The 26,161-nt window shown below is 38.9% G+C and overlaps 1 protein-coding gene across 2 annotated transcripts; it reads right to left on the bottom strand.

The window, feature by feature from the left end:
• Positions 1 to 714: 714 nt before the first annotated feature.
• Positions 715 to 24,440, bottom strand: LOC100377544 (ras-related and estrogen-regulated growth inhibitor-like). 2 transcript variants are annotated; one of them, XM_085506207.1, is made up of 5 exons: positions 24,367 to 24,440; positions 3,767 to 3,966; positions 3,494 to 3,550; positions 2,402 to 2,475; positions 715 to 2,242 (listed from the first exon to the last, which is right to left on the bottom strand). In XM_085506207.1, the coding sequence occupies exons 2-5, from the start codon at positions 3,912 to 3,914 to the stop codon at positions 1,802 to 1,804; spliced, it is 720 nt and encodes a 239-aa protein (XP_085362333.1). In that variant the 5' UTR covers positions 3,915 to 3,966; positions 24,367 to 24,440; the 3' UTR covers positions 715 to 1,801. The 2 variants fall into 2 exon arrangements, with proteins under 2 accessions (XP_085362333.1, XP_085362334.1); XM_085506208.1 differs by lacking the exon at positions 24,367 to 24,440 and adding an exon at positions 14,836 to 15,075.
• Positions 24,441 to 26,161: the final 1,721 nt, after the last annotated feature.

Below are 26,161 nucleotides of genomic sequence, written 5' to 3'. Positions count from 1 at the left end.
GTAATGAGTCGAGACTTTGAGGATGGTCGGCGTCCTGACCTCTCCACAGACTCAACGGCACTCGACGTATTCTAAAATTACTGGTCTAGCAATTCGCAAAAAACAATCAAAATCTGAACATTTCAAACAGCACTGTGCATGGTACTTATTTTTTTATTTCCGGCTGCAAAGTTACTAATACCATATTTAGCCAAGAACTTATTTTTCATCGCTAGTATTGTGCTGACTCAATACTTTTTGTCTGCCACCCTCTATAGAACGCTTTAGAATCAACGCCACATTGGTACCAAATTCGCGGTGGCCCTTAAAGAGCGATAGTCGCTGTGTGGAGAAATATTGTGTTCTGCAGGTCGCCTTCTAATTTAGTAAAAACTAATTTTGTACTAGTACTATTACTGAAAATTTTAAATTCGATGTTTAGATTACCTATGTAGACTGTTGTACATCGCAGAAATCTGGCCAGGGTCCAGTAGGCCCAATAAATACTTTATATATTTTCGTTCTTCCCATGCTTATGTGTAAGTTATACACTGAATTAGCAAAGTCACCAAATCTCACGATACTTACGATTGGCATCCACCTAGCATATTTACATAAGTTCGCACAAGACGCTGATTGGGCGAGGGCGTTTGTCACGTGGCGACCATAATTTGCATTTTTGAACTTGGCGTCTGAGGCAATAAGTAAATAACAACTAATTACAGTATTCTAGTATATTGTGAACGACGTTTTTATTTCCAGTCGGGGAAATGAAAGATACAAATGATTATATTTTTCATAATAAAAAAAACTAAATTGTAGAGCGACTGCATTTACTCTGAGACTTGAGCCTTAACATCATTCTACTTCAAGCTGACCTTCCCACTTATACATTTACTTCTACGATATATTCGATCTATAAATACTGTAATATATGTACTTTAATTGTATTGCATTATAGGTAGTATTTTAACCAACTTCAACTCAGCATATACCTCTTAAACTGATTCTGATATAAAATTAATAGTGAAACTGAACACGCAGAGATGTTATATATATGACGAGTAACGATACATATAGATTTATTTCTCATGACAGCAAAATATAACATATTACCCACAATGCAATAAAGTACCTATAGCGAAACATATTACCCACAGTGCAACACATTGTCTCCAAGGCAACGTACTATATATGTTTAGCAATTCTCTTATTATTCCCATCTCATCGCTATACTAGTACTTGATAAACGACATATGACTTAAAGCGGGGGAGTCGTCACCGGCGCATGCGTCAGATGGCCATAGCGTGTAATTGTTTACAAACAAGCGTCTACCCATGCGTCTTTGCGTTTTTAGTGTGTGTTGTTATCGTCGCTTGGGACTCAATTCCCACGCGTGCGCAGGTGACGACCCTCCCGCTTTAATGTTTATTGTGCGTATTATTGTATTCGCTCTCTCTCTCCATCTCGCGCGTCACGAGATGTGTGATTCATCACAGAAATCATTATGCATGAATAAAATAGCGTTCAAAGTAAATCTTATATTCTCTATCTCATTGTTACGTGGCAATCGGTTATTGGAATATTTCTCCAGCATCAGCTATCGATTAATTGTACATGTGAAATGAGGATCGATTCTTTGAACAATTCTCTCACAGTTGATCTCCAAGGCAACGGACTTAGTTGTATTCTGCATGATGGCTCTAAAGTAAATCGACTCATGTTACACGTATTCGATCATTTGCATACAGTTTTGAGAACGAGGCCATCACAATCACTTCATAAGTTAGTGATATCCAGTATCTCAGACGTCACTCTTTATCACGAATTATTGGAGTTCAGTCTTGTCTTCGAGCTTCTGAACGAAAGGAATTCTTTAACCGCTCTCCTCATCTGTGCGGAGGTCGAACTGCCTTTTCTGGCAGTTTCAAGTTTTTTATTACGCAATTCCCGCACCAAGTTTCTAAAAAGTTCCGCAACTAGCGGGATTTGTTGGCCGTCTAAAGCAGAGACTTCGTAAAACTGACATCCCATGAATTCGGCCAACTTGTCGCCGTCATTTGTGGGCACCTGGCGATAATGTTTCAAATCGTTCTTGTTGCCAACTAACAAGGCGGCCACGATCTGTGGAGACTTTTGTGACTTTAAATCCGTCCATATTTGTTTGACCTGCTCAAAACTGCTTCTGTCTGTGATGGAGTAAACAAACATGAAGGCTTCTCCCCAAGATGTGTGACCGTCACGGAATATGTTGTTTTCAAGCTGATTGAAGAAGAAGAAAAATTGTGGTTAGTTATGCTCGTAACACGAAATAAAAATGATTTTAAATTAATTATATAGTTTGGAATGGCACAATCCAATATCTGACGTAGTCACGCCACAAATGACGTCAGCAATGACGTAGTACACAATTATACTTACAGCACCTGCTGTATCCAAAATCTCCATGCTGAACTCTTCGTCATCGATTGTAGTTTTGGATCTGTATGTATTCTCTGAAACAGTAGATTTAAAATTGGTTATCGTCACTGAATATGTGGTAAAAGTATGGCATAGTTTGTTTCCGCTTAAGACTCAGACTATTATATAAATCAAAATAATGAAATATACTACTATAAATTTGCTTATTATGTATTCATAATTTCTGGTTAGATCTAAAAGTATGCGCATGTGCGTTTGGCACGAGAATGACATAACGAAAACACACGATGCAGGTAAATGCGAGTGCGTTCGGAAATCTTCGGGTTAACCTTAAACTCTGCGAACGAACGTGTGACAATAAACATCAAGTAAAGTCTGCTGTCTAGGTTGTTACAGTAGAATGCTTAGTAACTTTAGAAAATTGTTGCATCGTGGATCATTTTTACCACGTTTTACCCCAGGCTTAATCAACAGTGAAGCATGACTATATAAATGTCGAATATGTGTGATTCAACGTCAAAACGGACGCACCTGATCCAATGGAAGACAAATATGAACTTATGAGCATGGCTGCTACTAGTAACCGTGATATAAGTTAGTAGCGTAAATAGTGATCGCATGATTAACATTTTCTCGACATAAGTAAATATTTCTAATGAGTGGTGCCCTCTAGCGGCGACCCAGCATTTCTTTCAATATTCTACCCCTGCACTTTCTACAACTTTCAACTTTATTAGAAAATACGAAGAAGTCCTCATTGTATTTCTCAGGAATGCTCCCTTAAATTTCTTCAAATTTATTTGTAGCATTCGTTTCTCGGTGATTTTCATTCTAATATGAAGCCTAAAAATATATAATTTTTCCGAGAATATAGCATGTGACCTAATCGGATAGAAGGGAGGCCTTTCAAAACCACGTTTCTATTTGCTGACGTCTATCATGTCTTGAGTGATTAACAACGCCCGCACGTACAAATAGGAGCGTGTCATCGTAAGAAGGTGCGAGTCTCTAGACAGGTGTTAAAAGTTCATATTTATAGAAAACCAACATAGTTGGGAATTGATGTTAAGAGTAGATAAGATTTTACTTTACCTAAAGTAGGATGATATTCGCCAATAAATCGTCTGGTTAAATATCGAACAGTTAAGGCTGTGGAAATCAAAAAAATACACACTGTAAACCATGGTAACGTTGTGTCGTTATGACACATCGGATTTAATTTTGTCGCGAACCATTTGTTTATTCGGTTTATTGTTTTAAATGTTTGATAGTTACATAATAATTATTTTTACGATATAACTTGGATTACCCAAACTAAACAAAATAGACACGTGGAGTCGAACTAGAGAGGGCGATGTTTCATACCTGACTTGCCGACACCAGAGGCGCCGAGTACGACCATCTTCACAGCGTTCATGGTTCCTGATGTACTGCCGCGTCTCTCAAGGCGATACCTTTGTGGTAAACTGACCAATGTTGAATCAGATCTGGCATGACGTAACGACCCAGACATACCCAAACAGACGTCTTAAGATGGAACAAACACCGTATTCTTTGAATAACGACTACGATAGAAAAAAAACAATGCATATGATATAGTTGTATTTATCATCAATTCGTATACGCTTAAGCTTCTAGTAATGTTCCAACATATTCATGACAATTTCAAAGTTGCGATTATAAATATAGTTGTTAGAGTTGAACGTGTCAATCATGTCTTCAACACGGATGTGCGATTCCGTACAAAACAGCTATGTAACAATGCAGCTTCCAGGCTGCTACGTTATTTGGTGCGCTCCCACAACAGGATGGGACGAGAGTGTTACGGCCGGTCAGAAAGCCCGCTTGCCTCGTTAGACGTTCTTGTATGTTGACCTCGGAAATATCTTACAAAGTTACGTGCAGATACCAAGATGTTATAAATTATATTCTGTCTAATTTCATTGTGTGTCTATGAATGTAAAACACGTATTTTACGAATATTTCGTGATATGTAATGAACAAAACTGTTCGAGCTGAATCTGGTTCATTGAAATGCCTGCTTAGTAATACGTCGTATGTTTGCTGACCGGAAGTTAAACTACGTCAAGGTAGCTACGCAACCAGGAGCCAGAAACTCGTTACATTCTGTACTCTTTCTAATCTTGTAAATAAGATAATTCTCGTGACCAGACCTGAGAACAGTAATCCAAGAAACTACCAACACATGTAGTATATAAAGGTTTAAAAATACTTTTATTTTAAATAACCCGGCATTTTCAAAGCACGCCGATCAATTGCGATTAATTGCACAGCGGAGTAAGTTTATACCCAGATCTTTGACAGAGATTACTTTTTTCCGCTCACTAACTGTCTACCAATTGTATATACACGCGTGATTAGTGATTTATTATATGTAAATGTATTATAATTTTATCAAGATTGGATTAATTTTCCAACTTATCTAACACCATTTAATGGTATTGGTCAAGTCTATTTAAAATTGTCTGCAGTTGTCTAATGAATTGGTAGTATGGAATAATATCCGCATACATTAACATGTCTGAATATTTAGAGTTAACAATATCAATAATGTACATTATAAATACCCCGGATGTCGCTATGCACCACCTGGAGGTCGACCAGTTGATAATCACCCTTTGTTTTATGTTACTAATATAAGATTTACACCAGTGATACAATGACACAGTACTGTAAAAGGGTTAATTATTCACTGGATTTTAATTTTGCTTATTTCGCAGACTGGAAAATGCGCTAAATTAAAACTCAGTGAATATGTAAAATTGAGCATGGAACACATTATCTAAATGATAAAACCGTGAATTTAAAACTCACTGAATATGCCTGAAATGCTAAATCAGTGAAATTTAAACCCAGTGAAAATTTAGTCATTTTACAGTAAAAATAAGGTTTGTGTGATAAAAGTGCACGACTCACAGAATTCTTTTCGAAAATCTAAGTAAATAAAGTCAACTTGATTGCCAGCATTTATTTCAAAATTGCTTATAATAATTTTTTTATAATGGACCGACCAGCAAGGGCCCAGGTAATCAGTGATGATGTCTTTAATGTATAAGTATTATTACCTCCATGAGTCTAGCATATCCATGGAGGTAATATTAAATGATGGTATACCCCTCTAAAATACCTTACGACTAAATAACTTCAGAAGCGATATTAGTCGGTAAGTTTTAGCATGCGACCGATCACCGGGTTTATGTACAAGAGTTATATTTGCAGAGTGAAGAGCCACGGCGGCTGACGCCGTCCCATGGCAACCGGAATGCGTCCCGTCACAATGGTGAATTATTATAACATTTATAGTTGATTCAGGGGGCTTTAGTAGAGTGTCTCGGAATGTGCTAATTGTTTGAAATAATTGGGTCGAGGGCTGTAGAATGTTACGACTTAAGGTCAACTTGAAGGCAGCGGAAACGGGATGAATCGACAATAGTTCAAACCAGTGACGTACGCAGAGTGAACCAAATATCGCTGCTCTAGTATGATTAGAAGTACATTTATCCAAATAAAGCGATAGCCCAACTCCACTGCCCCTTACGTCATATCTATGTATCACATGACTATGGTGCATATCTTTAAGAGTTGTGACTTTTAGTGGGAAATATTATTAGGGGGGCAAGGGTTATTTTCGTTCAACGTAATTACAATATAATTTTGTTCGTACAACGTAAATTGAAAAAATAAATTCCGTAATTCTGTAATCACAGGCTAGACGTACAACGTAATCGATCAAATATTTTTTTCGTACACTGTAAAAATGTGTCATTTTTCTCGGTACGTACAAGAATTTTCTAGGTTTTCTTTTTTTAATATTCCGTAAAATGTAAAATAACCTTTATTTTCTCTGTAAACTGTAAACATTCAATTTTCACTGTAAACTGTAAAAACGTCTTTTTTTCTTGTAAATAGTAAAAAGCCCTATTCATTTCCCGTAAAACTGTACCAGCTACCCCCCCTTGCCGCCCCTCTATTAGCGGTATGGAACTGTACACGTCACAACAATTACGAAAAACGTCATTACGCTGTGCGTATTCGAACATTATGCGGAGAATGACAAAGTGTTTTAAATGCAGCGATACTAGCATATTACACTGAATAATAACAATGACACGAATGATGCAATGATACTAGCTTATTTGAAAAGGCTGCCGAAAAAAACATTGATTTTCACCAATTATCGAGAACCGACGGCGGCCGTAGCGTGCTAGATCTCACGTCTTATTAGCATAAATTAGCATATTATTCGTGAGCGCACTTATGTAAAATTACTACTTCTTTTTGGCAACCGGGGTTGGTCATGTGAATATCACCTGCTCCCGCTTATTCATAGGGCTAGTTGATATTTTATTCGGTTCTTGGGTAATAATAGACGATTGCGTCACTCGTATCAAATAGCTCTACGTGTCATCACGTCATAACCGCATGCTATCCTCTGTGGTACAAGGCAGCAAGCCCCCCCCCCCCCCCACGGCCCTACAATACCCGCACAGCACACATGGTAGTTTGCCGTATCACGTTCTTATACTCATTGAGCACTGAGTATAGAATTAATTGTATATTGGGATAGTGATTTACAAGTGGTTTATAGGGTCGTTGACTTGGGGTGACTGGTACCGTCGACTTTTATAGGTCTCATTAAGATGTTCCAGAATTTGACAGTTCCTCTATTAGAATACCTCTACTGCTTGTTGCCGCTACTATGCCCTTAGCGCACTACTTATTACGACGGATTCTACTTCAGTGCGATTTCCCTGTGGTCTAACTATGAACTATTGAACTTAACGCAAAGCAAAAACCACCGCTCAGTCTAGTTGACTGTCTAGTTGACTGCTTTTCGAAAACAGTGGGTACTTATTCTCACTAACTAGGCCAGCGATCGACGTTGGCCTGACTGTCCGTTGGCATCGCCTAAACTGCCACAAAAATTACCGGTGTGACCCAATAAGGTGACATGGCCGATCTGTACACATCTTTCTTTGTACCCCAACCTACACTGCCCGGTAATTGCTACACGCACGTTGGGCATGTTTAAGAATATAACTGATAGCCTCGATTAATGCAATCGTTGTCGTCGGAAAATATAAATATATTTATCGCGAGAAAGGATTATATATTTGACATTATTTGAATATATTTTTCGACAGACAAGATCCCATAGATCTAGCAAAGAATTGTCAACGAATAAGTATAACATACATTTCTGATAGTAGGCAGACACCGTTTGACATAGTCTGACATTTTGTAGGACTTACCGTCTCCAATACGAACCTATGTCAGTGCTGGAGGTAGATTTAAGTATTCCAAATTTGAGAATTACAAAGCCACCGTCGGAACGAGACTTAAAGCATGTCCCAATAAGGTCTTTGTAATGTTCCACTTAAAATAACTTTCGTCAGATTGTTGTCGTATATCCTGTTCCCCACTTTTAAATAGTTTGTTACGTACTGGCCCTGGAAGAGTTTTGTTCAAATTTCGATCAGCCGAATTCCATTTTGGTGTTTGTAGACAGTCTTTTAGTGTAGTTAGCTATCTAGCGTAGTTTACTAAGTAAGGATATTGTAATAATACAAGACATGTATGTCAACGCGACAGTATATTGCTCGTGCAATTTAGTATATCAATAGACTTAGCATAAACAAGGCTACACTCTTCAACTTGTCAGCATAATCTTACTTGGTTTGTGTTTTGTTATTATACATCAATCTTGCGATGATGCGACTCGCACTGCTATTGATATAGTGGTCAGTTGCTTAGCATCCGTCAGGTGAATTCATTGTCAACATCACTAGAGTTCTACTGAAGTGCGGAATTCCACGCCACTCTTCACACAGAATGCAGACTTAATCGCCAATGAATACGAGACGACTAACGCCATGCCACTCGACAACTCGAACCAAGCGGAACCAATCTATTCATGACTTCTGTTCCAATCCCGATAACTCTTTTCATTTTCCAACTACTTCGCAACATTGGGTATATTTTAAGTGTGTGCTTAATCGTTGACATTCACGAGACTTTACACGATTCCTAATTTTAGCTAATATCAACCATATGATTACTACATGAAGTGGATAACTAGATAATCACATTAGCTAGTTTATATATCTGCATTATCACTGTCTTATAAAGACTGGATACCAGATGTGAAGCATGTTGGAAGAAGTCACACATGTTCTATCAGTGATATTTGAAAAGATGGAACTCAAAACGCCTCTACAATTTCGTCAACACTTGACTCTGTTCACTACCAATACACCGACACAATTCATAAAGTAAGGCAGTACAATCATTGATGCCATAAATAGTTCACGGTATCGTGAAGTCACTACTACTCAAACAATGATGTCAACACTGTTGAAAGATCACGTGACACATTTACTCAGCTAGGCACACACGAGTATATATCTGCCACATTAAATCACAAAGACGACTCGAGGATTAATCGCTCACGTCATACTAACACTTTTTATAAGTCGGATTGTCTCGAGTGGTTCAAATGAATGGATGGTTTAAAAATAGCAGCATTCCTACGTTATGTCCTATCTGTATAAACCGTCTATGCCTATTGAATCCTGAGTGTATTCTGTACCACCTCAACGAAATATGGAATATGTCTGTACAGTGGAAAAAGAACTAATTGAAACAGCCATATGTGATACATATTTCAGTTGCACCAAAGAAATAACTTCACATAAACTCGTGAAGTATCCACTACAGAAACATGAGATTTTGCTCTGTGTTAGAACAGTAAATGAGACAAATAATATATCTATCGCACAATAGTTAAAGCAATGGTGCCTGATCATGAAAATGTAACACCCGGGAAGGGGGACCAATTAATTGGTACAATTAAACCACCTCATTTGGAGAGCGTAGTTTGTATATGATCACAGTAAATTGAATCACTTGCGCCATTTGCTTACAACTGGTCACAGGAATGAATGTTTAATAAGTTATGACTGAACAGTAAGAGATGAAATGGAATAATGAACGATAGGGGAATGCATGAGCCGGTCTTGAGTACAGTATTGGTTCAAAACTTGTATACGTTCATTGCGGGAGTCGTGTAATACGATATACAGTATACGATGTATACTGCCTAAATACAAAGTTAAAACATTTTATTCCAAGACTATACTTCCTCGTGACAAACAAGACAAAGGACATTTACTGAGGACATTGTTCAATTGCATTAATACGTTGTAGATCCACACTGTACCCTCTGACGGTATTGTTGTGCGATGACGTTAATATTATTGTCCGACACTTATTATTTGGGTTTGAGATAATTACAGAGAACTACGATGACCAACAACACTTTTCAATAAATTCCAGCAACTATTACTTATTTTTTATGACATAAAGGATCAAACACATGGGCCAGACATACTAGACGATTGTTTGACGAATGAACGTGTAATTACATGGTTACGGACAGACATCCTTTGTTGAACACACACATGTCAAAGGTACCAGACACAGCTGCAGTAATACACGCCTTATATAATACCCAAATACTACAGTAGTAACTGGACATATATATATTGTGAAAATACGAGTTTGTTGTACATAAACACCAAACCACTTGACAAGACCAAGCTGTTAATGTTAATGTGCTCTCGTGGAGGTACAATACAAATGTCATATAATATTAAACACTTTAGGTATTGTGGCGATTATGAAACTTGAGAAAAACAATTGTTGGGTACGCGGACACGCCCAATAAGTAATCTTGCATATACGCTGGCCGTGTTTACGCATTCTTTGATATATCAACATATCGTAGAATACAGCTGGGATCTTTACTGAAGATGTTAACCTTTTCAACACCTGACATTCTCGTCCATTTTTTCCGCACCTTTTTTTTCTATTCCTCAATTTCTGGAAATAAACCCTAATTTGGAAGCCAGCAGACACAATTTGAGTCAATTTTCAGTTTTTAACTAAATATATTCGGCTATTTTTGCCCCAATCTCCTGAAGAAAAGTGCAGACTATGATCGGGACTATTTTTTGAATTTGCGATGAAAAAGGGGAACTGGTGGTGAGAAGGTTAAATTCGTCAGGGGGAAATCACGTATGTTTGCCAGCTTGGCAACAATAAACTGCCTCTCACACTTGTTAATATGTGTACCCAGATGTTGTCTGTACATTCCTTGGAGGTATTTTAAAACGAATGTGCTTGCCATCTGTCACATATATAAATGTATGTGTCAATGTGTTGTTACAGTATAAACTAACTATACGCACATTGGTTACGTTTTCACTCTCCAGATTTTTCAACAGTGTACAATGTATCTATTATTTGTGTTTCATAAAAGACGCCTTTATGGTAGTAAAATTGTGAATTGTTCTAAAGATACATCTCTTTAGGATTGCTTATATCAATTATTGCTCAAATTCTTTTATGACATTAATTTAATAAATGATGTCACTCAGAAACATTATCTCTTTCGTACAGGCGATATACAAGAGATTCAAGCACAGGCACACACATTAGGATTCATTTTCTTCGACTTGTGTCATAGTCACTGTAGCAAGTAGCAGGCGGCTTCCTTGTGAAATTAACGTATTGGTATACTGCTTGGAAAGTTCAACCCTTTGTAAAACATAATCATTGTTCTCTATGATCATTGAATCTAATATCAGCTAAAGTTAGCTAATTATGACACCCAGTGAATTCGCTGTGATAGTGTGCACCCAATTACTGCTAATGACCACGTGGATATGACGTGGACCTTTCGGGTATTGATTTGGCTCATCGAGTACTGAGATTCAAACAAAGCTTATCTCTGATGTATGTGTGAACGCAAAGTAGTTGAATTTGAATGTTATTTTTAAACGAAAATGATGATTAAATGTAAGAAATCACGTTACTCATCCCCGTCAATGTAAAAAAGACAAAACCTGCATTATCGGCTTACTCTATCTGCAAACATGTTGTTGTTAATTTTCACATTCTTTGCCCACTTGTAGCACTCGCTTGTTCAAATAACATAAATCACTGCCAAGATCGGAAAATACTTCATCCGTTAATTCACATGGACTGCCTTCTACTCACCACAGACATATTATAATGTAATGTGACGAACTACTGGCACGTAAACTCTCCAAATTACCAGGTATTGACATGTTATCACCGACTAATCACCTACTAATGGAGTGTACAATCAATGATATCAGAAAACGAGGTGTTGTAAACCAATTATTGAGATCATTATTAAGAGGTAAATGAATGGTAATTTCAGAGTTCTATAAATAGCAGGATATTATACTTGAAAACAACTCCAATCATCACGCACTGTTATGTGATCCTAATGACTAATGTATCACCCGAGTACTGTAATTCAACAGCAATGCATCTACCAATGACATCGGCATCTAATCGTAATTTCTTTGTGGCACACCTACAAAACTACAAATCCTTGAGTCTAACTAATCCTACAATATTTCATGGTTTAAGCCAAGCTCACATAATCCGAGCTAACCTTATAGTTAAAGCAACCATATAAAAGTGACATATTCAAACGTTAGTTCGGTTTTTGTTTACTCACATGAGAACGTTCATCTGCCCTGTGGTGACATATCTGATGTTGTGATGAAATTTAAAACTAGAATAACTGAAGCATTATTGAATGACACTTCAGTCATTCTAATGCTGGTATAACCATAATAATAATAATAGTAATAATAATAATGTACAATAAATACCTATTTAATTAAGGTTCTTTTTGTGAATAGTTCTGATCACTAAGATATAATTTGTTTACTCCTGTACCAGGTTGGACAGCGTTAGAAAATTATATTTTATTTATAATTGTAATGTGCTTGCGCAGGCTGGTCCCAATGCAATAACATTGCCGTCGTTCTCGTATACTTGGAGCAAGTATGTATTTTCGACATGTGCGACGTTGGCCGTCATTGTAACAAAGATCATGAACTAACTTGAGGATAATAGTGCATTTTGACATTGATTACAAATGTACTAATTTCACTAGTGACGTATTTATTTGTATTCGCACTGTGCGATCAAAGAGACTGAGTGAATACAGAACGCTCTAGGTATGATAACAATGTGTTATTTTGATATTAATAAAAATGCGTTACGTTGTTATTGTATCAATGGCTCTTGTGAGAGATACGCCTACTTATTGATTATTGTCGGCTGACTTATTTTTAAATAAACCAATTTAAAGCCACGTCATTTTAACATGATCAAAACAGTCTAGTGACAGTCTAGTCAAAAATAAATCCCAAATTTCAGTTTACATCCGCAACTGTTATTACTGAAAACAAAACTTGTTATCAAAACAAGCGGGTAGAGGATTCAGAGAAAAATAACGAGAAATAGCTTATTTTCAAAAAATAACTTATACAGCTGATATTGAGATAACATTACAACATTTTTATATTGATTTCCTATTATTGAGTATTGGTGAATATCTTTGTTTTTGTGTGTCTGCAGATTCAAATTGCGATAACTCCGGGGAAGGCAACTCAGAGGAATACCTGGTACCCATGTTTGAGAATGAGATTTTGAAAAAAGTCCCTAAACACGTTTTACGGTCCAAAATAGTAAACCCTATTTCATTATTTGTTTAAAAAATACCCTAAGTGCTGTGAACGCACATACAAACAAAACGAACGATATGTGATGGTCAATCCCTTGTAACAAGGTGAATTTCATATGTGATGATTTTGATCGTTTTGAGCACCGTGACTGTTTTAAAAAGATTGAAAAGATTACCCCTCCCCGGGGAGAAATAGTATTTGAACAACTCGTCCAGTGTGATACAAATGTGCTGTGTGTAGTCGCAAAACAACGCGCGATGTATGATGGGTAACACGTAGAATACATGGCTCCCATTGCGTAACTTACATGTCTTCGGCCTAACGGAGTAATTTTATTTGCTGAACAACAAAAGTGATATATTAGTCTACGTAAACACGACGTTTACTAAGCATAAATTAAAAGTTCGCAGATACTTGGAGAGACATTAGTATAGACAATGACAATAGACACGATGCCGTTGGGAGATCTACCCATAAACGGTAAAGGCGGGACTACGGGACAGACTGCCACCTTTAACGTGTGAATTGCTTAGTAACATTGTATTCAAAAAAAATGACAGATCACGATGCTGAATGTTACCACACTACGAGTGGGCAACTCTTCTTTACACGTATTTTTACGAGGGACACAAATGTTACAGGGTTGAACATTATTTCGAAGGGAGGGGGCTTTGCACTTGCTTTTGTTCGGTTTATGTTTTCAGACAGGTTTGCGTTCTAGATTATATATATATTTTCCTTCAAGTATAATATTGTTTTAATATTGATGCTTGTTTTGATTCCCACGCTAGCCGTCCCATCATAAATAAAGTTCCACCCTTTGACTTGTGAAACAATTGCAACTAACTACACGATTAGCGGACATGTATTCACGTAACTACAACATATCCGTGACATTGCCAATATAAACTGGCCTTGGTCGTGCACGCTGTTATCACAGAAACACGCGGAATATAGGTTACTGCGTATATATTAATCTATTATTGAGTGTCTCTTTCAAGGGCGCCCACGACATTGGGACGGAAACAGACTTTCGAGTAAAATTACACCTCCCTGCCATACAAATTGCGTGTTGTGTCACGGTCCTTTGAATCCCAAACTACGGTCCGATTGAATCGCTGTATAAAACGGAAACATTTTCTAAAACGTTGCGATTGTTTTTTTGTTTGTTGTTTTGTTTAGAATATCCCGCTACTGTGACCGCTGCCTAAATGTGTACGCAGCTGGGAACAGTAAACGCGAAGCCTGGGAACTGTCCTCCCGTATAAATATATACACGGACCAGCGAGTATGCCATAGTGACAAACTGTAAATCAACCCCTTACGTTACCGAACCATACTAACTGTGAACAGGTTTACGTGGTATGGATATATTTCACCCCACTTAAGTCGAGGTAGCTTAAGGGATCAAGACGCATAAAAGAATGTCTTGTCTTTTGTAAAGTGGAACGGAAACAACAGGTAAAGTAACAGAGTGACCGCCAGACCAACCCGTGACCTCGACGTCTTTTCGCAGCTGGGGATTTGAGAAGATAAAGCCGTTCTGGTCGCTAATCGCCAACTACCTGTTGACGCAAATAGTATTGATATCTGTCAATGTTTCGAAGATTAAATAGATGGACAATTGATTTTAACCTAGACAGAGATTTTAATGTTTTTGTTTTTTTATTGTCGGATGGTTGATCATTTTTAAAACAGAGAATGTGTTTAGTAACTTATCGTCTGTGCGACAAACAAGCGGAGTTAGCCATGGGAGGGGGGGGGGGTCTTCAAACGCGGCGGCTGAAATATAGTGTTGCCCCACAATTAATAAGTTAGTTACAGAATAGAAGTTACTCACACACATACGCCGACTGGTTCTTCAACCGGTACCTGTCACTTCCAACCGTCTTTGTATTCCTTGAAAACTTCGGGTGAATTCCAACGCGTTAGATGCAGGGTCTCAATTGCAATGCACGTCTGAGTCAGTGTCGATTTAAAGCGCTACCGCCGACTACCGTCAATTAGCAAACATACGCGTTATCGTTGACCCCGTCAGCCTTGGGGGTCAATCGACCTATATGCACCATCTAGCTGTCGACATTACTCGGTTGTTAATAGAGGCGGGCCATCGTCCCATGCAGTGAGCGGCTCTCGTCGCGATACTTGAATGGGCCATTTGTCACGTGCCACCTCGCCAGAAATCATTTACATGTACATGGATAGTAGACAGTTATACGAGTACATGTTTTATTATACTTCCGCGGCAACGGTAAAAACGAAAGTATTCGGTATATCCGATGGAAAGTTTAAAAAAACATTAAAATTAAGCTAATAAACACAGGGGTGCGTTGGAAACGATCACGATCAATAAGTCGTCTGCCGAAGATGACAAATATTGGGCAGTAGTTTTCAACCGATGTACTTTGTCGTTGCATTGATAACCGCCGTAACAACGGGCTGTCTACTTGTATACAGTTCGAGTGTGTGGGAAAAGCTGTCCAGGAAAGAAAATGTTCGTACTAATTGTCACGGATCTTTTAACAGTTCCTTGAGAAAACATCGGTCCGAAGTCTTGCGTGTTGATAAAATTGTCACAGAATGTGGTGTGGCTGCTGCAAACATGTTAAACTGGTTGGTTTTGTCCCCGGGTGTACTAAAAAATTGACGGACACGTCATTCATCTCAAAATACCGTCATTTACTTTTTTTCGAAATTTGACCTGTGTCCAGTGTACAACTATACTGTAAAATGACTAATTTTCACTGGGTTTAAATGTCACTGATTAAGCATTTCAGGCATATGGTTTTTAATTCACGGTATTATCATTTAGATAATGTGTTCTATGCTTAATTTTACATATTCAATGGGTTTTAGTTTAGGATCTTTTTCAGTCGGCGAAATAAGCAAATTTAAAACCCAGTGAATAATTAATCTTTTTACGGTATCCAGGGAATGTTTGGAGTGATCGGGATTTGCCTGCAACGGCTTTGTTATTTTTGTCCACCGTGACGAAGAAATCTTGGTTTACATTTTATGCCTAGTATGATGTTGCGGAGTAAAGTAATACAAAGTCACGATAGATATTTTTTAGTAATGTTCTTATTAGCAAATACTTAGCCTATGTTATTATATATAGCGATAACATTTAGGATTTTTATATTACAAGAGTTTTAATGTTTGTTTTTATTAGGTTCTGGACACACGAGACCCCAATACGGCATGGAAAACACGTCATACTCTACCAACGCGTTATCGAACAATGTCCAGTTACGATATGGCGGGAAATGACGGAGATAACGTATCGTACACGGCTAGGAAACATGGCACCGATGCTGTCGGTATTGACCCAATAAACGTGCTGTGGTGAAGTTTTGTTGACTTCATTTGGGGAACTAAGTATATTTTGTAGGCGGAAAGCACCGAATCAAAGTGTTAGGTGGACGGGACTCTTGAGTTGTTTCGACTGAAAAGAACCCTTGTCTGGGAGACATAGTTTGTCAACAACTGTGGTTAACGGTCACATGCTAACGAGGAATGCATTTCAGCGTACGGCGAGGTTGCCTATGTTCAGTTTAGATTGGAAGTTCGCATTCACCCCATAGCGTTAAATCTCGAGAAAAGGTCATTTCAAATTTACGCACCAGAGTCATTTTCGTTATGTGTCCCATGCTTCCTTGCGGAATTTCATATGAATATGGAAGTTTTTGTTGTTGTAGTCGGTTTATTTGTAATTACAAAATTATAGTGAGTATGTTCTTCTGAGTACCGTGACGAATTTGCTTGAACACTGTGAACTAATTAAAATGTAAAGCAGCCTGGCCCGACAATGAACACCACGGAAATGATACATGATCACGTACGATTGAAAAAAAAACAAGTCTAAACAAAATACTAGAAGCTTGAATTCAGTAAAGTCGTGTGGTAAAGCTCACACCAGTTTATAGAACTGCGAATAGGTAAATATTTATGATTTCCGCAATGAAAAATACCACATCCCCGCTAACGTATGACTTCAAAGTCCCGACTAGCCCCAGTCAGCAGTGGAACCTTGAGGAAAACGACAGTTCCTTTCATGTCATAATCAAAGTATTGGCAGTGACCATGATTGAGACGATTGGGGCAATTAAGTTTATGTTCTAACCACAACAATGCATGGGTTGGTTTAAATCACGTCCCATGATGCATTGCGTTACACCTCTCATTTCTGACCCAAGTATTCTCAATCTCACATTGATTTTATTAGTACGCGAGTGTTGTTTTCTTTAATATGCATCAACGTGCAAATATATGAAGGCATTTAGTGATGAGGGCTCTACGTGATGTGGGTGGGTATGTGTGTGTGTGGGGGGGGGGTGTGAAAGTCGATTCGGCTTCCTATAGTTGACTGTTTTGAGATTTACAGTTACACACTGAACTCTTGTTAGGGGGCAAGGGGGTAGCTGGTACAGTTTTACGGGAAATAAAAAGGGCTTTTTACAATTTAAAAGGAAAAAAGACGTTTTGACAATTTACAGTGAAAATTGAGTGTTTACAGTTTACAGAGAAAATAAAGGTTATTTTACATTTTACGGAAAATTAAAAAAAGAAAACCTAGAAAATTTTTGTACGTACCTGAAAAAATCATATATTTTCACAGTGTAAGAACAAAATATTTGATTGATTACGTTGTACGTCTAGCCTGTGATTACAGAATTACGGAATTTATTTTTTCAATTTACGTTGTACGAACAACAAAATATTGCAATTACGTTGAACGAAAATAACCCTTGCCCCCTCTCTTGTCAGTTACTGGTACTCAAAAGACACTTCATACTAGTATTGTTTACGTTCGAACTTGAGGGATAGGGACAAAATCCCAGGGGACACAATTCCAGTAGAACAAAGGTATTCATTATATCTGGTTAGGAGATTCTACAACCAAATCAGTGACGTATATAGTGTACATGTTGTACATGCGTTAATTTTGAAACTTTGAATATATCAAGTCAATTAATTCTCACCTGAATACTACATCGTTGATTGCGAGTTATTTGTGTGTGGAAAGACCGTACATGTAGTTTTATTGTCATAATGGATAATAAATTAGTATTGATTTAAAAATCCTCGACAGCAATTTATTACGATTTATATCCCCCGAATTCTGTCCACAAATATTTTGTTCCCTGGTGTTTTGTACTTTGGGTTTGTCCCCGCGAATTTGTCATCAGGATTTTGCCCCTCGGAAATCTGTCTTACATTCGCGAACTTGATATTCGCCCAAGAGAAGATGTATCTTGGCAACATCATGAACTTGTGGGTGCCTGTAAGAACATCTTGACTGGAGTGTAGGACAATGTGGTCGTATTTTATCGCCTGTCGACCCTGAAATACGACATTCATCAATGACACGTTTCAAAATTTAATGTGACCATGGAAAATCAATGGCAACGATGGGACAAACACACAGCGTGGGCATGTCACTGTCAATATAGCTCAGATCAGATAACAGAGTTGAACTTGTTCGTCCTTTATTATCGTTAAGTAAATTTACATGTTTTTTATCTTCAGATGTAAAGATGTAAAAAAATCGATGAATTACTTCGATTGGATGTTTTCATGATTATTGAAAATGTTGATATAATGATTTGACCACCATTCATGCTTACAACAACAAACAGAGCGTTCGTCTGTTACGAGTATTTTTCTAAATAGCGCTGAAACAACATTGATTGCTAATTACAGCTGTGAAGTTTGACTAGTTGTGTTTCCATTTGAATTAAAAATGTGAATTGAGAGGTTATCAAATTTCTGGGTCAACATTGACCAGGAAATCGTTGAAGGGCTTGATGATTTTCTTGAGATTTCCAAAATATCCGGATATATAACTTAACGTAATCCCCGGTTGTAATATTGTTTTTACGAGATACACGTGTGTAACTCAGTGTTGCCAAGCAGTGCGTATGCAACAGGTAGTCGTGTACTATATGACGGGCCGGTGATTACAAGCCAGCATTCCATGTATCCACCACGCAAACTATGTCAGCGCGTGCGAGCAATGTAAGCCATGGGGACGGGGTATTCAATACATAATGACACTCAGAACTGCGGTTTTAATTTCCTCTCGACAAACCCTGTTTTTCAAATAATTGGAGATACCATATCGGAATGGTCACGATTTAGAGCGTTTTACTCAGAGAGCTGGATTGGTACTACGTTGATACGATATCTCGCTTAGAACGTATATACAACACAATGTAAAAGCCGACAAAAAACACACAATTACACTAAAGTCAACTAAGGCATTATTTTTAACCCAAACAGCAGTTACGCATTGTAGAAGCCCGAACAGTGACGTAGCTTTATATTGGGAAGCGTCTGCCTGGCTAATCAAATCGTTTTAATTTCTCACCTAATTTGGTGAGCAAAATATTGCATAAGCGCGCAGTTTAGTATTTGGAAATAGTAAGTCCTCATTGCCTCATTTCCCCGACATGCTGCAATGTGGATATTACCCATTTCTAACCAAAGAAGGAACAATTTCACCATAAAAGTTACCACTCGTAGTAATCGACTATAAATTGGCTCACGACATATGCAGTTTGGCATTCAAGCAATTACTAGTATATTCCGCTGTTACTGAGACATGTTATCGATTTTTGTTAGTTTGACCTATGACCTATCACTACAGATATTCTCGTGGTACAGGTGTGTATTAACATCACTCACTCACACATGTGAACGAGGATGTATCTAAAGTACACAGAAGCTATTGTTCCTGTACACACCCAATAAATCAACTGTCTTAACATGGACCCACACTAAGAAAAAAAAATATGTTACGACGTAACACCTGCATTAGTAGCTACGAACAATAATAAATTAGGATAAAGTTGAACATTTAATGGGGATTTTATATTCCTCAAAATGTGCCAGGTCGTAAAGTCCTAGTGCTTGTACAAATAATATGTCAGCATCTCTGATTCACTCGGTTCCGTTCAATAATAGGTCATGATTCCTACATGCTTTCGTAGCGGGACAGCCGTTAAAGCGGGGGAGTCGTCACCTACGCATGTATTAGGTGGCCATAGCGTGTCATTGAGTTCTTAGCGTGTGTTGTTATCATCGCTTGGGACTCAATTCCCGCGCGTGCGCAGGTGACGACCCCCCCCTGCTTTAACGCAACACAGCATAGCAGAACACTACACATGTAATGGTCCTGGCTCACGTTGGTTAGAATTATAGTTTGAATATATTTAAATCCTAAAGTACAAATAAGCTGTAATCACATTCACGTAACTGCATATTCAAATAAGGAACAAACTTTTACGCGTGTTGATCTTGCGCAGTACATTTAAAGTGATGCGAAAACTTGGTATGAGCATTGCACCAGAATACTGATATATAATAATAGAAAACAATCAAGAAAGTTGATAAGTAAATTCAAATTTGCCAAATTTATTGTTTCAAAATTATTTCATTTAAATATTTATTTTCTCACTTACTCTTATTTGACAGTTAATTATTATCCCTTCATTTCATCTTTATTACTACTAGTATATAATTTGTTTATTATATATCAGACTGTAGTATAAATATATTACACGACTGTTAGACTGGATTTAACAAATGAACATTGCGGAATTTGTGGCCATAACCTGGTTACGTCATCGTGGTTATGAGACAAAATAACGACAACTATGTCACAAACTGGCTACACACCAACAGTGATTGGCGGGAACCAATTTGAGACAACCGAGATTACAATTTGATGAATCGTGGTCACGTGACGATTAAGGTAATTATCCACATGAACTTATGCCACGAAGGATGAAGTGCGACACGTGATCGGAGAGGCAAATTACGCACAGATTTATGCAGTGTCGAAATGCAAAGTTATCAACAAATGCAATGAAAAGTGGAAGATAATAATATCGATGTTATTCCAAGGCATATAAGTAAATAATCGGCAGCTGTATATGAATGATTTATAACATTGACTGCAATGACCAACTCATTGAAGGGCGCCATCATGTGACAATAGCGCTTCAAAAGAGGTGTCATCTATTACAAAACGGTGATTCACAATGCGAACTAACGATCATGAGGTTGAATTTATGATTTTCAAGTCATAGTGGTAAACATAAATGTTCTGTTTTTTTTTTTTTTTTTTATTTAAGATCTCAACATCAGCCAGGTAAGTTCGCCACTTATCGTATGACACAGGCAACACCATGACAACGAGGGGACATGCGAGTAAATATTGAGTCCATCATGTAATACAGTGCGCTCAAGGAGGCTGTCATGTATGACTGATTGAGTCGGTGTTAGATAACCTGAGCTCACAGGATCACTGGAGACAGTCGATATACATTCGCAGTTTACATAATTGCAAACAATAAATCAAAGTTAAAACCTGGGAGGCTAAGACCTGGGATAACACATGGTACCGCGAGGCTAATACCTGGGACAACGCGTGGTAGCGCGAGACTAATACCTGAGATAACGCGTGGTACCGCGGCGCTAAGACCGGGGATAACGCATGGTTCCGCAAGGCTAAGACCTGGAATAACGCTTGGTGCCGCGAGGCTAAGGCCCGGGACAACGCGTGGTAGCGCGAGGCTAATATATAATACCTGCGATAATGCGTGGTACCGCGGCGCTAAGACCTGGGATAACGCTTGGTACCGCGAGGCTAATTCCTGAGATAACCCGTGGTACCGCGGCGCTAAGACCTGGGATAACGCATGGTTCCGCGAGGCTAAGACCTGGGATAACGCGTGGTACTGGGAAGCTAAGACCTGGGATAACGCATGGTTCCGCGAGGCTAAGACCTGGGATAACGCGTGGTACTGGGAAGCTAAGACCTGGGACAACGCGTGGTACCGCGAGGCTAATACCTGGGACAACGCGTGGTAGCGCGAGGCTAATACCTGAGATAACGCGTGGTTCCGCAAGGCTGAGATCTCGGACAACGCGTGGTACCGCGAGGCTAAGACCTGGAACAACGTTTGGTACTGCGAGGCTAAGACCTGGGATAACGCATGGTTCCAAAAGGCTAAGACCTGGGATAACGCATGGTTCCGCAAAGCTGAGACCTGGGATAACGCGTGGTAATGGGAAGCTAAGACCTGGGACAACGCGTCGTACCGCGAGGCTAAGACCTATGACAATGCGTGGTACTGCGGCGCTAACCCCTGGGAAAACGCGTGGTATTGTGAGGCTAAGACCTGGGACAACGTTTGGTACTGCGAGGCTAAGACCTGGGATAACGCATGGTTCCAAAAGGCTAAGACCTGGGATAACGCATGGTTCCGCAAGGCTGAGACCTGGGATAACGCGTGGTAATGGGAAGCTAAGACCTGGGACAACGCGTCGTACCGCGAGGCTAAGGCCTAGGAAAACGCGTGGTACTGCGGCGCTAACCCCTGGGAAAACGCGTGGTATTGTGAGGCTAAGACCTGGGACAACGCGTGGTATCGCGAGGCTAAGACCTTAGACAACGCGTGGTAATGCAAGGCTAAGATCTGGGACAACGCGTGGTACCGTGAGGCTAAGACCTTGGACAACGCTTGGTACTGCGAGGCTAAAACCTGGAATAACGCGTGTTACCGTGGGGCTAAGACCAGGGACAACGCTTGGTACCGACTACGATCATATCATGGAGGTAACTCCATGGTCATATTATTGGCGTTTCAGTTTGGTGAGCCCCGGCGGGCATCGGCTGTTGATCAAAAGCGTCCTGAGCCTCTAAATATATGCGAACGCATGGGGCTATATACACTACACTAGCCATGGAAAATCAGAAGGCTGCCAGCTACAATATACATTGCTAAATATCCCATGATCGTATATATACATTTGAAAAAAAAAATCTAAAGTACCAGCTTCTATTCGCTTCAGTCATTCATTGAAACTATTTAAATTGTTAGTAATAGCAGTGTTTTACAACTATGAGCTGGCCGGTTTTGATAAACAAGGTATGCAAGACAATGTGGCCATTGTTCCTGAAGTTGTAAATATAATGGGCTTAACTCAACTGCAAACTGCCTAAATATAAGTCACGTATTAGTTTTGTAAACTACAGATACTATTTCTCTATAAGATTCCCTGTCTAGAGAGTACACGACTATCAGTTGTTCGAGTACATCTATCCCCTAACAGTACAGACTACTTGGTAAAACTCGTCAATGGAGATTCTGTATGTGAATTCTCGCATGATGAGTGAGTACCTTCCCAGGGGTTCCCCACTGATACACTGTATCGAATTCGAATTGAATCAAATTAGCTCCATCTCAGCGCCATTTATTCAAACACACTCCATTCTCGCATACATGTATGTGATCTGTAAATCGAATTTGCTATGCTGTAAAAGGTACCCGGGGTCGAATGGTGAACTCATCTTTCTGACCACTGGAAAATGGTACCATCGGCACACTTATGCTGTCTGACAGTTCCGTATGGTATTCAAAATTAGACACTCCATCTAGAAACCCTACGTACGTGTCCGCTTATTACTTTCAATATCTAGACTTCAACAAATATCTGCTGTCTGCATGTAAAACCAAAAAACTGAAGTTTCAAGAACGCGTTCTTGCGATATACAAACGTTCAATGGCAGCCGTGAATAAAGACGGGTATATGGTTCAATTTAAACGCAAGTACGCATGCGCCTCTGAATTAGATGTACGTACAGATAATTTGAATTGCATGCAAATTCAAAAAATAAAATTTTAAAAAATGTATAGAACAAGACACCGCGAACAAAATGCACTGGTCACACTCGGGATCTTTCAGCCTCCCCTATGAAATGGCTGACTCTTTAATCAGCAGAGATTAGTATCTTATAACCGGCTGATTGTGTTGCTGAAAGTCTGTGTGTCAATTCTATCGATTTTTTTTTAAATAGATGACCTGACTGGAGACTGCATCCACTCGATCCTCGACCAAAAAGGAACACAATGAGCTCGAGACCACTCTACGTAACACGTCTCAAGAGTGGACATCAAGTTGTTGACATGTAGTTGTATCTACTCTTGCTCGGGGCGAAGCAATCTACTTATTGCATGTTTGTTTTATACATTTTAACCAGAGTCGCACGTTTTATTCGTTGCTTTGACAATTACTTTTTTTCGAAATAGCGAGAGTTTCGTTTGTATCTGTTTGAAAACGACTACTCTGCACAAATGAGACTGGAATCCGTTGTCCAGGCAAGCTAGTAGATTTAAAAAATACAAATTCCGAGTTTATTGACCTTGGTACAACCACGAAAACTCACAGCCTATATACATGCAATATGTTTGGTTTGTTCTTCCATTCCTGCCATCAATACTCGATGTATGTAACAGGTAGAAATGGTGTGACAACTATACAAAGAAATCATTAAAACACGTTAAAAGTAAAATAAATGCCTACCTCCATGAAGACCTGTGTTCCCTTGCGAAATCCAACACCACCTTCAACACCCAGACCCTTTATGAAGGGAAGGCTTACTCAGGCCTGCCAAAGGTCTTTGCTTTCACCGATAATTTGTTTATTTTCAATAGGTTGCCAAGACACTCAATAATTCCCCGGTAAGCCAACACTACTATTTACGACACACGGCAAGGCAAATGAAGGTAGGCATATCGGTGGTAATACAAGTGTTGCATTGTGTTCTAACACAGTCGACAATGTTTGGTGTATTAAGCTGTTAGTGAGCGTGTTATGTTAATGGAATTGACCCATGTCAATCGACAGAATAGAAATTAGTTTTAATCGCAAAGGTCTTGACAGAACACATCGTATTCGATTTCGACCAATGTGAGCACATTGACTCAAAGAGAAGGGAACTTCTAATCGCATCCGTCAGTACACTAGTGTAGGCGATCACGACGACGCGGTACCTAAACGTCATTAATTCATTCTGAATATATTATGACGTGGACATACAAGCGCGTATATATGCAAGACATTTGGCGTTAACGTGGAACAGTTTTGTAGCGCGCGTTCTAATTCCGTGTAAACATTGTCGTTACACGCGTAGTACACGTCGCCTGGGACCCCTGTCACTTGCGTACATCAACGGATTTTCATAACAAAAATAACGCGTTATTATTACATCAAGTTATCGGAAGTCGTGTGAAGTAAATCAATAAAAAAATCAATATATTATTTATGTCAACCACGTGATGTTGATCCATGATTTATGGAAGAGCGTAAAAATCACCGTATCGATTAGAAGTGGGTCAGATGAAGGTCGGAGCCTGAGATCTGGGTCTGGTAGGAATATGCAGGTGATCCACTTCACTAGTAATAAAGTGAGATATATTCCATTCTTTGCCGCCCGCGTCTATTGTTCTAAGCATGGTGTTAACTCGTGGTGGTGAACAGTTTTCGTCAAGCATTTTTTGCCAGCATTTACTCGGAAAGTACTCTTTTTCTAAACAGTGCGCGTTTACCAGTTTCTTTCTCATAACAAATCCAGTTTACTATGACTGCTTCTTTGACCGTTTTGAAATAGTTTGTTCTCGTGGAGAGTACAACTTGCCTCTCACTATTTAAAAATAGAAAATATTTGATCAGCAACATCATGGATGTCTGTAGGTGATTTGCGATGAAATGCAACATATAGTTCACTATGGTCAGTCAGGTGCGATTGCTGCGGGTGGTTCACCTTTGACCTCATATGCAAGGGTTACGTAACACACGTACGCCGTGACAACACACAACCCGTGACATACCAAAAACACACCAAATTCGAACTCAGTTAATGTTTGTTGAAGTATTCATGTATGTTGAACGGAATCTATGCAAAGTTACTCGAAGTTTCTATTTGGCTGATGGAATAATATTGAAACGTTCTCATGTGAAGTCATTGCGCACTGCGCTAGTTCAAGATGATTGTTTGGTCGAATTCAACTGTCATTCAAATTTATTTATATTTATACAAAGCAGAGGAATTGGATTGTGGTCACGGTGGTATATACACAGAGCTACACAACGAAAACAGTGCTATGATATGTCATTAGAAACAACCTTGTGGGATAAACACTTTGCATTCGAATACACGATGGGGTATTACGCAGTACTCGCAACGGCCGTACGGTGTTCGAGTTGTTCTAACCTCAATACTACATACTATATAAACGAGCAAATATGTAATTAACAAATACTTAAATGCATCCCACCTGTTTTTTCAAGAGATGTTTGTTCGATTTAATGAGGGGTT

This window comes from Saccoglossus kowalevskii, chromosome 12, assembly GCF_978046115.1.
Source record: "Saccoglossus kowalevskii chromosome 12, keSacKowa6.1, whole genome shotgun sequence".
Lineage (NCBI taxonomy): Eukaryota > Metazoa > Hemichordata > Enteropneusta > Harrimaniidae > Saccoglossus > Saccoglossus kowalevskii.
Note: the sequence above shows the minus strand (reverse complement) of the source record. Positions and strands in the feature narration are given on the sequence as shown.